At 40.2% G+C, this 23250-nt stretch overlaps 1 protein-coding gene across 1 annotated transcript in view; it reads right to left on the reverse strand.

Moving 5' to 3' along the window:
* Positions 1-23250, reverse strand: part of arhgap24 (Rho GTPase activating protein 24) — a 79403-nt gene that overhangs the window by 42467 nt on the left and 13686 nt on the right. Inside the window, exon 2 of the mRNA XM_008297109.1 lies at positions 14919-15006. Coding sequence (XP_008295331.1) covers positions 14919-15006 — 88 coding nt within the window. The remainder of the gene's footprint in view (positions 1-14918; positions 15007-23250) is intronic.

Here is a 23250-nt window from a genome sequence, read left to right on the forward strand (position 1 = left end):
TACTGACACCAATCATATAAATATAACAAAGAAACTGTTACAGGATAAAGTGCAAAAAACTAAAACACATATATAAATGAATGTTAATCCTGCAGCACAACCTCGGTGACGTCAAAAGGAGCTCTTGAGCCTGTTCAGAAAAGCACATTCAGAAATAAGTGTAGGATCACTGAGGATTCTCTTTACCTGTATAAGCACTGTTCCAAATGAAACTGAAGATTAATTAACAAAGATTTTCTTTAGACTCTGATTTAAATGCATTAGCTTCTCCAAAACAGCCTGATAACACACATACACATAACATCCTTTGTTTGACTCTATGCAGATGGAGTCTACGTAAAAAATATTACATTCTCTGGAGGAGATGAGAACAAACCCAGTCGTCTTGTGTAGGGAGATGTGCGTACATGTTTGTCACCACACACTGTCTCAGTTCTTTGAGCTGACAGACAGACAGACGTGCCCTGTGCTCAGTCTTTACTGCAGTCAGAGTGATGATTCACAATTCAGCCACAGCTGGTTGCATGAGTTCTCCTCCAATCGTGCGAGGCTCCTTGCTTTTGACAGTCCGCTGAGACCATGAAAAAGACAGCTCCTGTGCTTTTTCTGCAACTCTTGCAAGGTTTAAACATTCGCTTCTTTTGACAGGTGTATTCATCAGCCTTCTGCTGGGAAAAAAAAAAAAAGCACTTGGATTTTCTCGCATGCTGCGGGTGTAGCGTTGCCAGATGCTGTTTTAACTTGGCTTTGTTTGCTACAGAAGACAGATCACACATTGTGGTCTTCTAATTTATATTTATAAAAATTCGACTGGCTGATTTGGGCCTTTGGGTCCCGTAACGTAGGTGGATTTAAGATTTTTTTTTTCCCATCAGCATTCCAGCCAACAGTTTGCTGTGTGGCCGGTACAACGGTGTTCGATGATTAAAGGCAGTTCGAGCGATGATGGTGTGATGTGTCACAACGTATTTTTGTTGGCTTAAAACCGGCATTAAGGAATCAGCATCACAGTGGTGCCGACGTGTATAAATGCCAGTCTTATGAGTCATTGGCTTTGTCATTTATTTTTGAGACCTGAGGGGTGCGAGGACCCTGCTTTGATTACCAAATATTACAAGTTGAATCTGTACAAAAAGTGTTAAAACAAGATGAATAACCAGCAGCTTTAAGACAGATATGAGAGTTTAAATAATGTTCTTGTCTGACTTTGGGTAATAAAAAAAGGGCATTACCCAAAATGTTGGATAAGACAATATATTCTATAAACTCCAGATTCCAGCTCAGTGTCACTAAACTCTCCAGACGTTCTACTTTAATGAGCAGTCTGTGAAAAACCCACACACGGGAGGTTTCCTTGTCAGAGAGAGAGCAGTCCTCCTTTCAACCAACCTGATCATTAGAGCATAACAGCCCAAACTCCCACAGCACCTCCTGTGAGATATCTCGGGGAACCTGGTCAGTGACCTTTCCCTCATCCGCGAAGCCACATGACGTCAGGATTATCAAGCTCCCTTTCGACTATCTGTGAAAAAAACCTGATACCTCAGCTTTGAGAGCCTGCAAGAAATGTTAATTTTAAATCCAATTGACATTCAGCCAGTTTCTTTTCCAGCACCTTGTCACAGCCCTTCAGGGGAACGGAGGGGGAAAGTGTCTGAACACACTCTTCAGACCTCGAAACGTTCTGCCTCCACCTTCGACACAATGGAGACGATTCTGAACTCGAGGTGACAACATGACTCTTTTTCTATCGTGACACTCCGACATCATCCAGACAGATTTCTGACTTGATAATACAGAGTTTTTTCAGCGACCTCTGCCAGGGAAGTTTTCTGAGACTTCAGAATTGAGTAAGGAAAATCTATGAAACCTTCTCCATTGCCTCCGATGTTTACTTCCAACCCAAGCTTCTGCTTTGGCAACCAGGCAACAGCAGCTTCTCTGGCCTGCAAATAACTCTGAACGTAAGGGCAACCAAACGAATCCAGACAGCCTCCTATTTTAAACTGACAGCACCCTGAGCTACTACCAGCAACTAGCGTTAGAGCTCCAATTAGCCACTTCCATAAAAAGGTGTTTGAGCAGGAAGGATGGTGATAGACGTTTTGGTTGGCATCCAGCTCTGGTTCGGCCTCGAACGATATAGGTCAAGTGTGTATGGACTTATTGTATTGACGACTGCCATTGCTTAGCATGGTTGATGTTGTCGTCAACTGTCAAATAAACCATATTGACCTTTTACAATGAGTAAAACATTATTCTCGTCTATTTAACAACGAAATACAGGTTGTGTTCAAGACTATGAGTGTGCAGCCCTGCTGGCTACTGGGCTAGTGCTAAATGCTAACGTCAGTAGCTAACACGATGTTTAGCAGGTAGCATGTTCACCATCATGGTTTGTGTGCTAGCATGCTAAAATTAGCTAATTATCACTTAAACCAGTTATATTTGATATGATATTTTTAAAATTTTCACAACTTGAAAAGAACCACTTATAGTAACTAACCTACAAAGAATCCTTTGGCTTTGCAGAATTTTATTGCTAATGTGTTTTAGCTAGCATTGTTTATTTTTCTAGCCTGTACCTTCACTGCTTTGATTCACTCTCACCGCTCTTATAGTGACATTTTTGGGTTGCACAGGCAGCTATCTTTATGTTTAAGCTCTAAAAACCAAAAAATTAACTCAGCTAGCTCCATTCTGTTGAACACAATTGAGCATTTAGCAGCTAGACAAAACAAAACAGAGCAAAAGGGAGTTTGACAATTAGAGTTAAGAAACACATCTCCAAAGAAATTCTACTGTTGCTCCATAACTTGTGGATTCATGTAAATAGGCAACTACAAATTAAAAGACATCAATGTGTCAATGTTGCGTTTGCAACTTGTTTCTGTTGCCTCCAAGTGGTCAGAATCTGTTATATCAGGTGCAGCGGAGAGTGGTGGGAATATCATTATTGTATCTAGTCTTTAGCATATTGGACAAAATGTAAAGTTTTTGATGAGGTAATGGGTGAAGGAAACTTTGCATACAGCATCCAGAGTGGAACGCAAATATAATGTCTTTCCAGAGCTAAGACTTTTAGCTCAAATCCACAAATGTCAGCCTCATGGTGGCGCTAAATGAAAAGTCAGAGTCATCTTCTGGAGACCACAAGTGTCTGTACAATATTTTGTAGCAATCCTTCTAGTCGACGTTGATAAATTTTCGCCCAGACCCATAAATGGTAAATAGTGGACTGAATGACCTGCTGACAGACTGGCATCGCTTTACCCATATAAATAATTCCCTCTTTGTCTTGTTTTTATGGAGACGCTTTAACTGTGATGTCAACACAATGCAGGCTATAGATGCTTCATGTTTGCAGAGGATGTGCTTCGGCTCCAAACACTGTCACAGACACAAACATCCTCTCCTGAGATCCTCCCTGGGGAAAATGTCACTAATGAGGCTGTGGGTGTCTTTGAAAAATGTTGTTTTTGATGATGGATGTTAGATTCGAGGAGGAAACTCCTCAGTTATTAAATTGTGGGTTTGGAACAGTAGGGAACATAAAACTGGCTTCCACAGCAAGAGCTAATTCAATATGAAAACTTCTGTGCTTCGTCACTGAGGACATTGTGTTTAATAAAAGGGAAAGCATGTCACTTCTTAGTTTCAAAAACAGCTGTATTTTACTCGTGGGTGATATTAAATCCGGCACTAAGTCGCTCGGACATGTCTGCGGCTCACACGATGCGTCTGAGGCCCCTCGTTGCGGCGATGAACGCTGTGGGTGATAAATTCAAGATATCAAGAGAACAACAACAAGAGCTGTGACTCTCGGAAGCCCCATATGAGAAATGTCAACAGCAGCAGATTGCCAGACCACACTCCTCCGTGAGGCCGAGCGCCGCTGAGCCGCACACAGCAGGTTATTGACTTCGTATGCACGCTGGGAAAACATGGATGTGCACGTCGACACGCGTGCTCGCAAACACACCCACACATACATAAACACACGCCGAGGACGAGGCAGAGGAAGGAGAGACGAGTTCCGTGTCTGACCTTTCTGAAAATGTCACATCACAAAGAAAATTCTTGGGAGGAAAAGGACGGCGAAAACATCGTCCCACAGCAGACGGACTGCTGGGAGGTGCGCAAATAAAGATAGTTTTTGTTCTTCGGGCTTCATCGTTTTTACCTCAGTAATATCCATAAAATCAATTTCACTGCTTTCCCTCTTAATGCGTGCCTCGGTGCTGTGGCTCATATTCCTCCTGGATTTATGACGCATTAGGAGCTGTGTGGGCAGCATACATCCGACTGATAATTAAATCAGTAAGTCAGAACATGGAGTCTGAAACAGAGAGAGCTGCTTGTTTATGTCCTGTGTGGCACATCAATTTGATCAAACTTGTGCGTGGATTAACATATATTGTAGCCACGACAGTGACGCATGTGTGTGTGTGTGTGTGTGTGTGTGTGTGCTGGGTGGAAGTCATTTTATTTTCAGGAGCTTTTTAATTTATCGTTGCAGGGTGAAGTTCTGTCACTGCTGGGCTTGTGTAGCTGGTTCTGCTGTGAATTAACCCTCTGAACTCTAAAATCCATATTGGAACAGTTTGTTATCTTTAGAAAATTGCCAAAACGACAACATTTATTAGATGCAAAAGCTGCAAAAATGTGTAAAAATTGTTGGATTTTCAGGTTTTTGATAACCATTAATGCTGCATGTGTGATTTCATCAGGAAAAATAACCAACATCTGAGCTTAAAATTGTGTTTTTTCATTAAAAGCACTTGATTCTGCATGTCTCATTTTAAAAAAAAATCAGCAATAATTACAGCTCTGTAAAATCAAAAGGCTGTAAAATATTTTTAAAAATCTGTATTGCTCAGAGCAACTAAGAAGCCACGACTGGTTTAGCTGCGACCAACAGTCTCATGCCCAAAATTCTGAGAGTTTTCAGGTGAACTGCAGGCTGTGTTTGCACTGAGCAGAGAGGAGACAAGTATGGAAATGAATGAAAATTGTAAATCACAAAATATAATATGCAATATAAGACACCTTTTTTTTATCCAGAATTGGGAAAAACTGTTAAAACTTAAAAAATGTTGTGCATGCTGATTCCAGGTTTTTTCACTTTTTTGTAAAATACAGAATCAAAGAATTTGACCTTTTGTTATTTCTTTTATATTTGTGGCATTATAACTGCGTCATACTGTGCAAAAACCATCCATGAGTTCCCTTCGATCTGGTTGTGCTGCTTTCATAAAGGTGCTGGACTTTATATTGCAGTGACAACATCTTAGTTTATATGCTTTATTTCTTTCTTTCTATTTGTTCTATATTTGTAGATTACTGCTTTTATCTGCCTTCTTTTCCCCTTAAGATGTAATGTTGATCTCGTACATTGTATATGTTTGCTTTATAATTACATATTTAAAAGCACTGACGACAATATTTATCAAAATGCAGGAAATCAAATGCTTGAGAACATTTTTGTGTGTGAGCCAGCTGCTTCTAATTCAGCAACAGATCAATGCACAAACATAGAATGATAACAAAAACCTGATTATGTCAGTCAGCCATCAGAAATAATCACGATACAGTTAAGATGTAGTTGCTCCAGCGGTCACTGGACTCTTATTGATACTCGAGTCAGGGCGACACACATTTCCAAACATCCAGCCAGTGCCAGCACCTGAAGTTATCCATGACTAATGTGACATGGGGGCCTATTTGAAAACCACCTCCATATTTCCCGACACTGAAATGTCAGCGCGACAGATTCATATGCTTTCTTAGTTACTCCACTGGGGGCTTCCTTAACCTTAAACACAGCCGCCTAATATTCTCCTCCCGTCACATTTCTTATCATCGGTGCACAAGTTGAATAATTGTTTGGGTAATTAAAGTCCACCCCTGCTGCTTTTCTCCCCCTCCTTCATTTAAATTCCTCCATCCATCATTCAATCATCAACCTCAGGTGCTTATAGGCTACATGCCAGCGTGGCCAGCTTATAAATTGCTCCTGGCTTCCTCATAATGAACAGTACAGTGGACTGCGGTCTTAAAATTGCACATCTGTCTTCGGCCTCCAATAGCGATGTGCTATTAGCTCGACATTCAGTCGTTACTATTTAATGTTTTTTAATAAGAACGCTGACATGTAGGTTTGGGATTAGGATGTTATTCTGATAAGGCGCATACCAGACTGATTACACAAACACTTTGTGTTTGATTTTCTCATTTTCTCCAACCCTAACCCTAACGCAAATAATAATCATAGGAAGGGTCTAATTCTCAGACACACCTTTTGTTTACTGCCTAACTCAATCACTCAGTTCACAATGTCTAACTACGACGTGCAGTGACGGCTGTTACTCATCAAAGCAAAGCAAGGGGTACCTGCAGCCACCATCAGACATACAATTATCATTCCCACATGCACTAAACAAAAATTATTAACAATACATGAACCATATTAATGCTATCACTGAGTGTATTTGTACTAATTGCAAGGTGATAAAAACACCAGGGCATAAAGAGCTGCAATAAACCACACGTGTGAGGAGAAAAAAAATAAATCTTAAAGACCTCCCTTTTTGTTAACATGACCAAATTGTTGTTTTTCAAAATATGCTGGAAGACATATGTCATGAGCAAAATAAATAATCAGCTTCAGAGCATTTCTACTATAAAACTGCAGTATGAAAGTCTCAAAAACACAGACTTGGACTTACAGGGTTCTTCAGAATGTGCAAGCTACTCATACTCCAATATTACAACTTGCCATTGTGTAGTGTGGATACCTTTGCAGTGAGCTGGTGTGCTCCAGTTGCAGCAAACAGGAAAGCTTAAGTAGCGACAGATGCACAGACTTTACAGAGCCACACATTCTGGCTCAAAACATTGATTTAGAGTTACATCAGAACCTTTTTAAGGCATGAAGGGATCATTGTCAAACCGTTGTGAACATGTAACTTTAATACACAGTGATGAGTTTTTAGGTGTTTGTTGTTGCCTGCCCAGGTTTTACAAGAACTCTCATTGCTATGACTAAATTACTTACTTAGTCTTCACTATGTGGGTGTTAACAAATTCTGTATAATAAAACCTAAATGGACTCTAACACATTTTTTTCTACTACAGCAAATAAATATGATGCTACAATACTGTACAATACTTCCCACTACTTTAGAACAACGAACAGCTTAAATGGATGCTTCACTAAATTCTGTACATTTCACATTTCAAAACTAATATCAGCAATTTGTTTGTTAGTAAATTAAGTGTGAACAAGAAACAAGAGAGAAAAAAAAGCCATAAAACATCATAATGACTCTCGAAATCTGTTAAATAGAAAATCTTCACATCGCTTCTTTATGTGATAAAAACTAAACCAAAAACATAAAAACAAAGTCTATCCCTTCTTAGTTTCCTATTTAACTTCAGTTTCCTTGTTTGCAAATTGCAAAGGAACATCTAGATTGTCTTGAAGTTTTATCAGTACTGTAATGACCTACAGAACCACATGAGGGCACTAGAAGCTTTATATAGAAACAGACCATCAGACTTTTCCCACTACAGCACTGTGTCATCTCACTTTAAATGAGAAAATGCCTGAACATCGCTTTGCTTTGTGCAATAAGCTGGAACTAAACAAAGCCTTTGATACCAACATAACAGGAAATTCTCCTGCTCTTCACGTCAATATTGTAGACTTTAGAGACTTTGCCCTGTGAACAACATTTCAGCTTGAAGCCAACATGACCCCAAAGGTTCTCTCACGACTGAAGGGATGGTGACCTCTGGAGAAACATTCCCATAAATCAGCAGCAGCGGCTCGAGCTGCTACCTTAACCAGGATAGCAAGAGAAAGAGAGAGACAAGAGAGAGAGCTAAAAACACCCTGAGCCCGGGGCGAACACAGACACAGTGACGAGCTGAACTCCTGCTGGAGCCAAAGCCTCGAGTTTATTGGAGCTTGGGGAAAGACGAGCACGCTGTTTCTCCATCAAAAACACAGCGGGGAGTGTTTCCTGTGTTGATTCTTGTTTTATAGCTACAGGATCATTAATCACAGTTGGGCGACGGGGAGTGACATTTAGCAACAGGTATTTTTTTTTCAGCTCAGGCGTGTAAATTAAAGAATAATCTGTCCTATTTTGTGTAAATTCATATTTTGCTATAATAACATGCGGCTGTAATGTGATGATACCTGGCGTTCCTGGGAGGATTCAACAACATCAGATTACACCGCACAGTGAGCCTGAGCTGCGAGATGTTCTGATATGTTGTTGCAGGTATATGGAGTCAGGAAATAGGAGTTTGTAAGCAAAGTCACCATAACACAATGCAGAGTCTGAAAATGTTGGGAAAAAAATAGAAATTCCCACAACTATACTCATGCATTCGTGTTGCTGCTCTTCTTCCCGTCAGCTCAGGCCCATGTGTGTTTGCTCGTGTTGTAACTTGTCAGCGCAATGGAAGACAATGCAGGTGGCGCTTTAAGGGCGAGCAAAAACAAAAGCCCCATTGTGTCTGTACCTGACTTTCTCTGTCATACAGCTGAAAATAAGGACCGTGATTCTAGTCTAAATATTGTTTGCAATGCGGTGAGTTCGCCTCATAAGCCTCCTCCCCTCCTCCTTTCCCTCACTTCTGCAGGTTTACCGCACATCAACCAGATGTGGAGACACAAAGACAAGAGGGCTGAGAACAAGAGGCAAGAACAGAAACAAGCATCAAAGCGCTGAGCACAGGTGAATAAAAGCTTGCAGAGATGTTTTCTGAACTATTTTGTGGCTTTTTCCAAGAAGTGAAACTTTCCAGAAAAGCTAAAAATACAGCGCTGGATGTTAATCTGAAAGCAGTGCAGATGCCCCCGATGCTGCTCTTCAGGCCGCTGGCAGTCAGCAGTTAGCCGACTCGTGTTTAAACCTCATCACCGCCCCGACAAGACAACGGACATCTCTGTACAGCTCTGACTTCCAAACGGTTTCCCCCCCATCCCCTCCCCATCACTTCCCGTCTGTCCGGCTGCCAGCGACTGTCCATGCGTTGTGTTCAAACTGCAGGGCCGCATTTAGACCAGTGGAATAAATGTGTTGTGTTTTCCTTTCATTTGCTTCTCTTAGACCTCTTTATTGGCCGCCCCATAACAAGCCATGTTCTTGTTTTCCGTCAGTGGGAGGGTGTAGCGGACGATGCAGAATGAGGGAAACAGTTTAGTAGTATTAGCGGTGCTTTAAAGAATGCTGAAGCTCTACTTGAAAGGCCCTTGTTATGAACGTACGGGCAGTCACATTTTATTTTGGTCTGCATGAGTAATTTCATGGCATCTGAGAGGCGGCCATGACAAGCTCAGCCTTTGATAGTCTGAAGAAGAAAGCGTACTACTATGGATACTGAGGTCACTGAACTGAAGTAAGCACCTGAGAATGAATATGTGTAGTGGAACTATGCAGAATACTACTAAGTACAGCATTTAAAGGAAACATGCTCAGAGTTAGGTGAAAAAAGTGCAGCCACTCTCATAAAGGCCAGGTTTTACAGGTGTGCAAAAGCATGTATTGCACCTTCAGTGTAGCTGAAAATTGAAAAATAAAAGTTTTATCACTTAATTGTGAGTGCAGCCTGCATTAGTCTGACCATCCTGCAAATGGCATTAAACAGTGCAGGTCTGCTGCTTTTTGTTTCTCTGTAAATCTGGACAACTTTAGTCTGCTGGTGTTTGTGTATCATCTAAAAATCTCTACATGGAGGTTCAAGAAGGGCTGCAAGGTGGTTCTGCGGTTAGCACCGTTGCCTCACAGCTAGAAGATCTCTGATTCGCGTCCAGGTTAGGACGCCTGGGATCTTTCTGCGTGGAGTCTGCATGTTCCTCCCACAGTCCAAAGACATGTTGAGGTTAATTGGTGATTCTAAATTGCCCGTAGGTGTGAATGTGAGTGTGCTTGGTTGCCCTGTGATAGACCGGCGACCTGTCCAGGGTGTCCCCCGCCTTCGCCCTAAGTCGGGTGGGATAGCTGACCAGCGGATTAAGCGGTGTATAGATAATAGATGGATGTTCAAGAATGGTGTAGAAAGTCCAACACCAGCAGCAACACAGCCTCCAGAGTTGCAGACAACCCTGATCTGATCAGCAATAATGTTACCAGCAAGAAAGTTATCATAAAGTCTACAACCAAAGTTAGCCTTGATGTCTCAATTTGAACATCTCTTCACCAGTTCTTCTGTTTCTTGCCTCCCAACTCTACCAAGCGCAGGTGACTCTGGTTAAGAAAAACCTGTATAGGCTTCAGAAAAAAAAAAAAACAACAACCCAGTTTGTCTATTTATTTTAAGCTGTGAGCTTTGCATGGCTAGTATATTCCTGGAAAGAGGATGCTAGATTTTGCTGCATTTGTGGAAATTTTCGATCAAATCTCAATGTAGCTGTTTCTCAAAGACATAGCTTACATTTTTTACTACAACAGTCAGACCAAGTTTTCTGTATTTGCCTGTTAGGATAGTCTAATCCAGATAACGTGGCTGTGAATGGGCAGGAATCAGTTTCTGGTGGATGATGATTATTTTTCTATGTCTGTACTAGCCCACCATTTAGTGATTTTAGTTGGCCTGCTTGTTGTGTTACATGTAAAGTAGTGAAAGCCAGAAACTGATGACCTTGGGTTTAAAAAAAAACGAGCTCTGAAGATGAATTCATGAATCATCTTCACCCCTTTGAGTTCATCACTGCTGGATTTTGAACTAAAACAAGACAACATTTAGTAAACAGGTAGAGGATGGAGGATGTTTCATATGTAGCCTCTAAGTCATGTCAGTAGTACAGAAACAACAAACTGCTGGAGAATGTGGAGGATAAAACTGCTCCCAGAGCCCTGAGAGATATCTGACACATTCACCATTATTTAGCACCACAACAAACGGTTACATAAAAACCTCAGTTTCCAGTATAGATAACCAAAACACACATCACCTCCTTTAATTGTGATATGGTTGCTGCAAGCAGAACCTTATTGTGCCAATTATGTAATAAATGCTATTACAGGTAGAAAGAGGCGCTAGTTTTTTAAATTTCTGCAGAATTTTGACAGGATCTAGTGTGGTCTGGCCTCAGTGGAAAAAATGAACTGTTTGCAGTAGTGAAGCCTGGAAATACTGAGCTTCACAAGTCACCAGAAATGAAAAATCTATAAATACACTTCATATTTTCTCTAGAAGAAAAAAGTGATTATTTTTAACCACATAAGTTTCTGTTCACATGCTTCTTCCTGCACATTTAATGATATTTCACATCCAAAAATAATATAAATACTCTGAGAAAAGGTGAAGTGAAACTGAGTGTGAAGGAGGGCACGGTGAGTCAGTCAGACAGTGAGTAGGCGAGGATTTTGTTTCTTTAAAGAGTACCGTCTTTATAGTAAATACAAACTGCACGGGAACAAAAACTTCTTGTCACACGTTTGTTGATAGCGTTTGCAGACGTCACCAGTCATCTGCGACACACACACAGTTTCATTTCTCTGATAAACTCAGATCTGCCCTTTAATGGTGTAGTTAAAAACCATAAACATGTTTTTGTAAAAACCCCGTACTTTTCAGCTGCAGTGCTCAGGAATTCAAAAAAAAGAGAAGTGAAAATACTTTTTTTTGTTTTTAAGATCTTCCTTTTGTTCCTTTGATGGTACAAGTTTTTACAGTTTTGCATTTAACCAACCATTACCAAAGCTCTGAAACACAACTGAACACATGGAACTTGTCGACTGTTGTCATTTCAGTGCCAAAGAAAGCTCACAGTAGTAGAAATGTGTGTTGCCAGCTACATATGCAGTCATTATGTCTCAACAAGTCTCTCAGCTCACACCTCCTCACTCACTACAAGGCATTAAAATACCGAACATGTGACGCTTTTAGATGCTTTCTGCGGCTTTATTTTGAGAAACCTTCACTGCTACTCTATCCCAGCCCCGTCTCCCAAAAGTGACATAAAACTAAACTCAATTACATTTAGAGGGATGGTTTTAATTTATTTGGGATACATCACAAATAGGTTTCAAATCAACATGTATTTATTGTATTATTTAGTTGTCACTCCTTTTCAGCCATCCAATCATATAATAGATGGGGCTGTCACCTTGATAACGCAGAAAATGGAGAAGAAGCTTCCAACGTGTTGTAAAAGGTATTTTAACCCAAACTGTACCATTTTCCTAAACCTAGTAATTCCAGCTCCTCTCAGACATACACTCCTCTCCATTAATCTGACAGCAACCGAACGTGTCGGCTTCATGTCTGAGTGACCACTCCTCCGTGAAAGTCGCGCTGGCAGCTGCACTGGGTCGGACCTCGTAGCATTTCTGTATCGCTTTCAATGCAGTGCAAGGCTGAACTGGATGAACTGCAACAGGCACTTACAACAAACACTACTTTGATTTGAGTGAAGGCTTTTTCCACATCTGAGCACCGATATTGGTCCAAAAACATCACAGAGAGCAAAAAGGCACAGTGTTCTTGTTCACAGCTACAGTACAGCAAACTGAAAGGTCCATAAAAATAAAACTTTACTGCAGTAGACACAGAAGAGGTCGAATGAATAAAACAGCAAGGCAATACGTGCTTTGACAAAACGTTGCTTCCAGCTGTTTGCAGGAGTCTTTCGTCTCAGTTTATTACATATGAGCAGCACCCGACAGCAGCAGGATCCTTATGAGGGTCATTAATTACTTCCATCCATCCATTATCTATACACTGCTTAATCCTCACTAGGGTCGTGGGGGGCTGGAGTCTATCCCAGCTGACTCAGCTGACCCTGGACAGGTCACCAGTCTATCACAGGGCTACACTTAGAGACAGACAACCAAGCACACTCACATTCACACCTACGGACAATTTAGAATCACCAATTAATCTCAACATGTTTTTGGACTGTGTGGGAGGAAGCTGGAGAACCCGGAGAGAACCCACGCTGCACGGGGAGAACATGCAAACTCCACGAAGATCCCATGACGCGAACCGGCGACCTTCCTGCTGCGAGGCAACGATGCTAACCACCGAGCCACCTTACATTCATTAATTACTTCTAATTCTAAATTATCTTTGACATGGAGACAGAATTGATGAGGATCTAATTGTGGAGTCACTGTTTATCAGCTGCAGGTGAATCATTTGTCACCAAGTGACCGACCTCAGGTTGAGTCCTGACCTCCATCACAGCTGTCAGGGTATTATTATCTTACTGCTCAATAAGTTGAAGCAGGTTTATCGGTGCACATAAACAGAATTTTTTAGGGTGAATTAGGCTTTTAGCTATTTGGAGAGGTTATTAAGCTCACTAACAGTTTGGGTGTTTATTAGTACATTATTAAGCAATACACATGGCATGATGCTTTGCCTTAATGACTAATATCACTCCTACCACGGCTCTGTGGTGAGTATGAATGAATAACATGTTAAAGTGAGCTTAACCACAGAATGCTGTCACTTGAACAGATTAATGAAGTATCAATGTTCCACAATCAAAATCTCGAAAATACCTTTTAATGCCTAAACTCAAGCAGTTTTAACAAAGGTTTGATAATTTCATAATCCTGATTTTGTAGTTTTAGTATCAATACCAAACCAAACACCGGATTCAAACTCCGGCCTCCTGGATCAAAGTCCCGTTGCTGACTCATGCTGCCGTCCCTTCTTAATTTAGCTGTATAGGACATTTTGGGAGACAGCTTTGTCTATCACAAAAAAGGCACCCAAGCATGTAAGAAACAGAACGAACAAGACTGTGGCATCGTCGCTCATAAAACACAATCAACCTCCAGCCATGAGCGTCATTAGTCACAGGGTGACGTGGTAAATTCCGATGCGAATATTGAACAGCAGCGACTGAAAGTCCATGAAATTATCCCTGCAGGGAGGGGACTGTTCATCGTCATCTGATGTGGAAGCTGTTAGATAACCAGACGAGGACGCCGTCGAGAGCCTTTTACGCAACGCTGTGACACACCTGGACTGTTTATCCGTCACTTCTTTTATCCCCAGTCTTTAGTTGACCTCGTACCACAAAATCACTTGTTTGTGTGCAACCAACGGGAGCTGTAAGAAGACGTCTGGATACTTTCCCTCTGAGAGAAACCCCATTGAATACACACCAGGGGGGATATAAATGAATACAAATAAAGCACAAGTGGCTGCTGCACACATCCGGTGTTTTCTTCTGGGCTTTAGATGGATCAGCTGGTGCTGCCGACGCTCTCTGCTACTGTATCTTTTAACAGCTGTGTCTGCTTCCCCCATGCGTTTTAAATATATATACTCACATTCTCTGCATCGCTCTGCCTGAGAAAATACCCCACTCTAACTTTTTTTTTTCTGTTGTTTCCATACAGTCATGTGAGTGTTTTCGACTTAGAGTTTATGAGTTTGTGTGTGTGGTCAGTGGTTTGAATTAGAATCTGAGTGAGAGATCTTAAGGGTGAATTTAAAGACTTAAATCAGCAATGCTCCGTTTGCGTGTTTTATATTTAGAGGTAAACAAGTGAGTAGAATAAGTGGCAGAAGTGAAGAGAAAGAAAGAGAGATTACAGTGATTCCAATTCCACAGCACATGACTTTCTTTTCCAGATCCTCCTGAGTACACCGAGCATCAGCCCAACACATGATGGTGTGTTTTTAAGCTGCGAAATATAAACTTCCCCTCTATCCTCTGTTTTGACTGTTGTGCCTAATGTTAAAAACAGAACCACCATAAATCTCACAGAGTAAAACAGCAGGCAAACAAACAGCTAACAAACCAGTCGGAGGTGAAATTGTCCCCCACTTCGCTCCAAGAACTTATTTTCTAGTTCATGCTTTTCTTCCTTCCGATGCCCAGTCATCACTCTGTCCACATGAAAAACCAAAGTGATTAAATTGCTTTAATCTTATCCTACCTGGAATGACCTCGAAAAGAAATTTGCCTCCTTCATCGCCGCTGGTCGGATGTTCGGCGACTTTGTTTCCAGGCAGAAAAATGGTTCCCTGCGGATAGGAAAGAACAAGAGTGATCAGGCCCCCACAGTTCATATTTTTTGCGCTTACTGTCTTTGTGACATCTGGCGAACGGAGCTGTCGTTAATTAACCGCTAGTATTAAATGTGAAAATATCGCCAAGTTTAAAACCACACGATCCCCATTAGATTTACACGTGTCATCCGCACAAGGTGAATCTCGTTCTTGGGATCTGGAACAGTTTTGCTCTGCTCAACTTATCCAGCTGTTGCGGTCTCCTGAGCTCTCGTATATTATCATGAAAAAAAATGTGCTTAAAAATTGACAATATACAGTGTGCGAACAGCTTCTCTGTGAGTGTATCGGCCCCCGGGGGACTCGGTGATGATATGACGGAGGCAAAATGGCAGCATCACAGAGGATCATCTCGGCTCTGTCCACGATGATGCATCACCTGTGTGACGCTAAAGGCCGGAGATGTGTCTGCTTTCAATAGCAGGAGGCATCAGCATCTTTTTCTTTTTCCCAGAGTTGGACTCACAACAAGTGTACAGTCAGCAGCAGAGATAACATCAGTGGAGGGCCACGTTGTGTTTGCAGAAACGTAAGAATGTTTGTGGGGGATATTAGTGTAAGCAGTGGGAAGGTATGTGAATATTTACTGAAATACTTGTGAGGTAACGTTTCTATTTTCTGACACTCTGACTTCACTACAGTTCTGAGACAAATAATGACACCAAATAGGAATTCCATATTAAACTCCACATCAACCAACCACACATTACACCTCAGCAATAATAACCCAGTCTCATATGTAGTAATTAGACACCACTGATAGAGGTCATTCAGCTCTTTAAAGGCGCGATAACCTTTTTAATATTGACACTAATCCAGCCGATGATGTGAATCTGAGAGCGGTAACTCGTGCTGATTAACAGACCGACTGTCACATGAAGTCGCAGATCCCTTCAGCAGAACTTTTTAGTGGCTCTTAACGCGTCGTTTGTGGCCCATAAATATGCAGTTCTGCTTCGCCTTCACTGCTCTCATTGTGCCGTTTTTGTCTGTAGCAGACAATGCTGTAAATTCCATTGTACGCTACCTGCAACAGCTGTGGATGTGTCGCTGTACTTTTGTGCTACCGTACTTTCTAGTCTGTTTGGAGTGGAATTGAGGAATGCGCTAAGATAATCCATTAGTGCCTCTGTAGTGTTCAAAACTTGATGAAATTTGTGTCACGTAAACACCAGCAGACTCTCAATTTCAATATAAATGGCATTAAAATATCACTGACTCTTTTGAGTTTTGTACACTGAAGACCTTAAAGTTTCAGACTGTTGTAGGTTTACAGTCATTCAGCAACTTAGACTTTGGAAACTTTTTTAGACAAGCAATTTAATGCAGAACATACCTGTCAGACTGACTGATGGTGGAAATAATCACCAGCTACTAGTTGTATTTAATGGATGGATTGGAAACCTCCTCTGCTGTTAACTTTTAGTGGGAAAATGTACAGCAACAAACTGTCGTGCACTTTAGTAAACGTTCCAATTAATAACTACACTGTAAAAAAAAAAAAAAAAGAAGAAAGTCTGGCAGCAGGGGTGCCAGAAAAACATGTGTTAAAAAACTGTGGGAAAACTATAACATTGAAAAACTGTAAAAACTGCAAAAATAACAGTAATATTGTAAAATGATAATAGATTTTTTTAGCTGATTTACATACAATCAAACAGCATGATTTTATGGTCACACGTTGTCAAACAGAATGAAAAATGCCATTTGTAAAAAGACTGATTTTTCTATTTGGACATTATTTACAGTTTTGGTCATGTTAAAAAACGTTTTTTTACAGTCAACATGTAAACCAATACTTTTTTTCCCCTGTGATTTTACTTGATATTATCTGTAATTAAACAAAACAAGGACATTTCTGTAAAATAACAGTTTTAAAAATGATTTATGTTTTTTTTAAAATAATCCTTAATATTCAACATTTTTTCTTCCAAATAATAGCAGATATGTAAAATAACATAATGTGATGCTTATTTAAATACAGTAAAAACATTTTACAGTCAAATATTGTAAAAGGACGAATTACTGTTTATGGCTGAAAATTTTCGATGTGCACATTACTTACAGTTTCGATGTGTTTAATTCTGATTATGATGTTGTTTTCTGTAACTAAACAAAAGAGGGAAAAACTGTAAAATTCCATTAAATTAATCAAACAAATTACAGCTAAAAACTGCTCAAAAATACTTATTTTTATAAACAGTGTAAATGCTTAAGCATAATCCCATCAGAGCGATAAAGTAGTCACATGACGTGGTGAGTAACGTTTGTGCAGCTTAATATCCTTCACAGATAACTTCACTAAACGTACTCTACCTTCAATACGACAGAATCAGCTGCTTGTTTAACAGCCTCGGTACCACAGTGCAACATCTGGCTGTCGTTCGCGTGACCTCTGTCTGGGTTAGCGCTAACGCAGACAAGATGTGCACAGGTGACAACAGCAGCATTAGGGACTGATGCACATTAGCGGGATCTGAGAGGGAGTCGGCTTCCTTCCTGCTGAGCGACAGAACCCTTTAATGAGCCATAACTGTGACAATCAGGAAGTGGGAACCCTACCTGAGGCCCCAGATGAAGTGCTTTAAAGAGGGGTAGTAAAGATGGGGCAGAAGACTTAGACTTGAAGACTTGAAGACTTTGATGTGGTTGTCACCCGGAGAACCTGCTTTGCTTCAATATCTCCAGATTAAAAGCACTCAGACCTTTTTGTTGTCACTGAACACACATCTCTATACATTGTGTAGATTCCAGGAAAACATGAGACGACTGAATTGTGTGCGTGTGAGACAGATTTTCTTTAAATGTGCGCCTTTTTTTGGGGTATACGTTCTTAAAAAAGAAGAAAAAGGCCTGTGTTGTCGCTCCGTACCGTAAAACCACAACACCACAGATATTCCGCTCCTCCATGTTTCAGCCACAGCAACACTTTCCATACATCCTCCCTGGTGGCCTGTTGTTTGCTGCAGACAAACCCAACCACAGGCAGAGCAATATTTACCCAGCAAAGAGTGCATCAGCGCGACCCAACCCGACGGGACGAGAGAACCCAGCCTTATTGTGGGGTGTCTCTTTGCATTTTTACATTGTCGTTAAGTAGGATGAGGTCACTTTTTGGAATGGGTGTAATGACACAAACCCAATTATTCCCAAACAAAAAGCCACATCCACACATACACACACACACACATATGGGACAGAGGAGGCTCAGAGAAATCTGTCTGAGGGAAGTGACAGCAGGAGGCTCAGCCTGTCAGGAGGCTGTTTTCTGAGGCTGCGTCCAACAGCATGCTCCAAATGAAATCCAATGTTTTTGTCAGACTGCAGAGCAAATACCAGAAAACTGACTGTTCTTTTTATGTCATCTGCACCACTTTGTCCTGACCAGCCTGCACATACTGCAGCAATTAAATCCATATGGGATGTTCTTTTTCAGTCATAAACCCAACATCAAACCTATGCGCATTTGTTTGGTTCATATTGTGAAGTGTCCTCACTGTGTCCTTCCACTTTAGGTTTGCTTTCTCAGTAAAATGACAGGAAGACGTTATGGGACCAGTTTGGTCAATAGATACTCTTATCCACTGACCAATCCTTTTATCTACTCGGCATACGAGAGGTCATGTAGATTTAATCAAGTCTTATGAGGAAATATTGCAGCAGCTTCCCCTAAAGTCAACCCCTGTTATCATTATTAATACGTTTTGTTATTTTCTATGTTTACGCTGGTACAAACATTAGAACTGAGCTATACAGGCTTAATGAATAAACAGCTCTTTGTTTGGCCCACACATCTTAAACAGAGGTACACTCAGCACGTATCATCACACTAATACTAGTAAGACAAAAACTTTTGAACCCCTAAGTTTTTTTTTTTTACTCCTGACACATTATGTCTCACTGTAAGCTCATTTTTTCACTGCAATGTTTAATCCTGCACCTCAATGGAAACAGCACAACCGTGACTACAAGCAGACAGAATTCAGAAATGGCTTCCGTGCAGTATGATGGCATAAGTCATATAAAAAGAAAGCAAATTTACTATCGGGACTAGTGACCACAGGTGTTACCCATACTACAGATACTTCACTGCTTACATTTGGTCTTGTTTTTAACTTTGCAAATCTGTGGATTGGTCCTAAGTAGGTGGATTTTTTCTTAAAACAGCTTCCTGCTACAGCTAAAATGTAGGAAATGAGACCCGTAAGAATGAGCCAAAATAGAAAACAAACAACAACAATGTACTGAAAGACGTTTTAAAAGTCTGTATAGCTGCACATATTTCCAGTAATGACAGATAGCTGATACATCTAATAGTTTCTAATAGTTTGAGCACTGACTAAATCATTTAAGGCTAATAAAACTGTTATTAACGTGGAGGTGATGACCTGGTTTTGTTGACGATCCGGTCTGATGAATGAAAACAGGATATTTTATAAATTTATTTATTGCGGTGGAGAGATTGATTTCAGATTGTGAACAGATAAATTCTTACACTGAAGTCAATTAACCAGAAGTAATCGGTGTAACAGGTCGTTTAAGTGCTCGTTAAACCGCAGCTCTTTGATCAGTCGTCCCTTCATCCAATAATTACTGCTCTCTAGCCTCAGTGACCTGTGAGTCAAACCCAGCAGGGAGTCTGGACATGCTCGCTTTAGTGTCTGCGTGTCTGGACTGTAGCGTGTAGGTGTATCCGTCTAGATGTTATCTGAGTCCCCCTATCTGTATCTGTACGACTTGTTTTTGAGAAAGTTACTGATGGCTATCCTGCTCTGAACGCACCGCTGGGCTTCACTAATCCAATCATGATGCCACAGTTAGAAAACAGGAAGTTCTGGTCCTGCATGAAGTTCAGAAAGCCAAAAATATTCGCAAAAACCCCTCACTGCACTCAGAGCTGCATAACCTTCATTAAAATATTAATATTCCAGTCGACTGCAAACGGGTGGAAAAACGGGGGACTTGTTCATTAATTTTTATTTACTTGCTGTGGGTGAATAATGTGAGAAGTTAGACGTGATAAATCAGGAAAAGATGATAGAGTGAAATTAACAACGGGGGACATAAATCACTGGGAAAATCACTAAACAAGGCCGGGATCATTTAACAGACTGTGTGAGATGTTTACTAAAAACAGGCAGACGGACAAATGAGGGGTTGATTTTTTAAAAACGGTAACTCTAGACGTGCTCAGTTTCCTCCCAGCTAGCAGCAAATGTTCCCACAACTTTGGCTAACATTCCCTATAGGTTCTCTTAAAGTTTAAAAGAAAAAAAAAAACATTTCAATGTAATGTTCAAAGAATATTATAATAATATTTAGTATTTCAATTAATGTTCCTGTATTGTTATATGCTAACAAAGATAGAATGTTTTAGGTGCAACATTCTAAAGATGTTTTGGGGATGCTGCTGAGATAAGCCATCATAGAATGTTCCTCTATAAAACATTACCACAATGTTACATGATAACAAAGGAAGGACATTCTCTAAGAAACATTCTGAAAATGTTTTCAGAATATTCTGAAAGCCTCAGATTACATTGTTATCTTTAAAAAAAACATTCTTACAATGTTGTATGATAATAAAGGAGGAACATTCTTAAAACCACATTTTGAAAATGTTTTCAGGATGTTATTGATGCCTCAGATTAAAACACTCCTGGTATGTTAACAAAGGTGGAGCATTTGCCTTCAGCATTCTGAGGACGTTGCAGGGATGTTGTTGTGTTAATGATTATTTAATTTTCTGGGAATTCAAGACAACTTCCCGCTGAAAACATTGCAACAACATTAGTGCATCATATTCTAGAAATGTTGTCATTTAACATTTTCAGAAAGTTATTGCAAAACATTTTTTTTTTATGTTTTTAGGGAACGTTCTCCTAGACCTAGAACGTTCTCAGACCTTAAAGAAAACTTCCTGCTGAAAACATTGCAACAATGTTCCAGTCAACATTCTAAGAAGGTTTTAAGAATCAAAAAATTCTAGCTAGGTTATCCCAGCAAGAAGAAGAAGCACATATTTGGCATCCACCTCAACTAATTACTTGAGCTTCCTTCAGTAGCCCCTGCCTGGCTGGGACTAGGTTATTAATTATTATAATTATTAGAATGGTAATGACAGTGATGGTAATGGTAGTCCATCCATCCACTGTCTGTGCACCGCTTGGTCCTCGTAGGGATCGCGGGGAGGGGCTGGAGTCTATCCCAGCTGAAGGAATGATGTGATGGTGATAATAGTAATAATGATAATAATGATAATAATTGTTGTTGTTATTATTGATTTCATTGTTGCTGTCTTGCTATGGCTTTGATTCTAGATATCACTTGAATGACTGTTAGCATTATGTTAGCATATATTGCTGTTGTTTTACCTTCTGTCTTCCGTTGGCGGCAATATGATTATTATTTTTTGTATTATTATTATTATTTTATGTGTGTGTATGTACCTACGTGTATGTATATATGTTTTTATTTTCTTTTTTCCTAAATAATATATTTATATACATTGTTGCCAAAAAAAAAGAAAAAAGAAACACATACTTGATGCTGTTAACCTTAAATAATAATTACTTCTTTGTCTTTGTCGTTTTTGCTGCACTTCAGAAAGAAGTACTTAAGGGACAAGATCAGTGGTCACATTGTCAAGCTTTAATTAAAGCAGACTTCAAACTAAGTCAGGGACAGAGCACACACACACTGATCCATCAAAAACTATCAGATCCCCGAGACAAATACTCAAATCTGCAGTGATTTTTGTGCGAGCGGCTGAGAAGCACAGTTCCCTGACACTTGTACCTGTCACTGCTGCTGCCGCCTGATGCTGAAACCTTTCATCTCCGTCCATTGAGGACTCGTATACAATGTTCCATCCAGCATCTTCCGTCTAAACAAGTTCGGCTTTTTTTAGAAAACCTATCTGTAACTGCACCGAGCAAAAAACATTTCAAGACGCACAAGCTGTTTTTTTTTAAAGTCGTGGAAATATAAGTAAAGAGTGCACTTTAAAAGATATGAAACCTGCCAATTTTCTTTGGTAAAACAATTTCGGTGCCAAAGCAATTACTGTGAACTCATATGAAATGAAAGGATACAGTTTGAAGGGTACATAGTCCTCCTGACATATAGAAGCAATGAGAGGTATTTTTACCACAGATTCAACGACACACAGAATAGCTCACTAATAAATGCTTTTCCACCGCAGCGCACAATGTCTCTCAAAGTCTTTACTTACCCTTATTAAATAAGTAATGTCTTTATGTAACCTTATTAAAGTCAGAATGCTGCTTTGACTTTGTGATTTATGGATTTATGTTCTTCTATGGCCTAAAAATACACTCACATTGTAAGGACATACTGCTGATCCAGCTGAGCGCCGCCTCAAGATCTGCTCACTTTTCTGAAGTTGTTTTTTTTTCTTCTTATTTCATATATAAATTCTTAGAAATTGCAATTCAGCCACTTTGAAGACGTGACAATGAATGAATATACATTAGATAATGATGTTGTGGACACTTACTGTACACAACTTATTCACTCTGAACTCCAGATGTGAGCTTCATTCACTTGTTTTTTATGAAATCCTGTTTTTTTTTTTAGCCCGTTCAGCTGAACTCTCAGTTCCATATCTACACCTTTTAAAAGTAGAGCACAGCTGCAGGAGACATTACTACTTTGGCTTGCAAAGCACACAATAACTAACCGCCCAGGCAGGAGGCGTCCTCCTACTCATCAGATATTTACCAGTGAAACTAGATTGCTGTACAGTGTTGTTAGCTGCATCATAGTCCTGCTCATTAAAAGGTGTAACACTACTGAATTAAACGGACTAAAAATAACTGACCAATGTTGTATATTTTTAACTTGTGTAGTAACTTTATCCTCAATGTTTCCAGCAATGTTCAAAGTCTGTAACTTCAGGCCCAATCACAAATCTCCACCCTAAACATTAAACCCTTAAAGACTCCCTCAGGTGAAGTTATTTTTTAACTAACACGTCCATATCATGTGTTTTTACATGCTAAATGACACTTAATGAGTGAAATAGGCAGTTGTCACCCTGGCTGTGTATTTCCACCCTAAAACTGTAGTGAGCTGATGTCAAAAATAAGGATTCAACTTCTGGGGTTTCCTGTGTAACAAACCAAAGGGACCAAACCATCCAACATGCAGGGTGGGTCATTATTCTTATTCAGAATC

The sequence above is a fragment of the Stegastes partitus genome, unplaced genomic scaffold, assembly GCF_000690725.1.
Source record: "Stegastes partitus isolate 25-593 unplaced genomic scaffold, Stegastes_partitus-1.0.2 Scaffold1186, whole genome shotgun sequence".
Taxonomy (NCBI): domain Eukaryota; kingdom Metazoa; phylum Chordata; class Actinopteri; family Pomacentridae; genus Stegastes; species Stegastes partitus.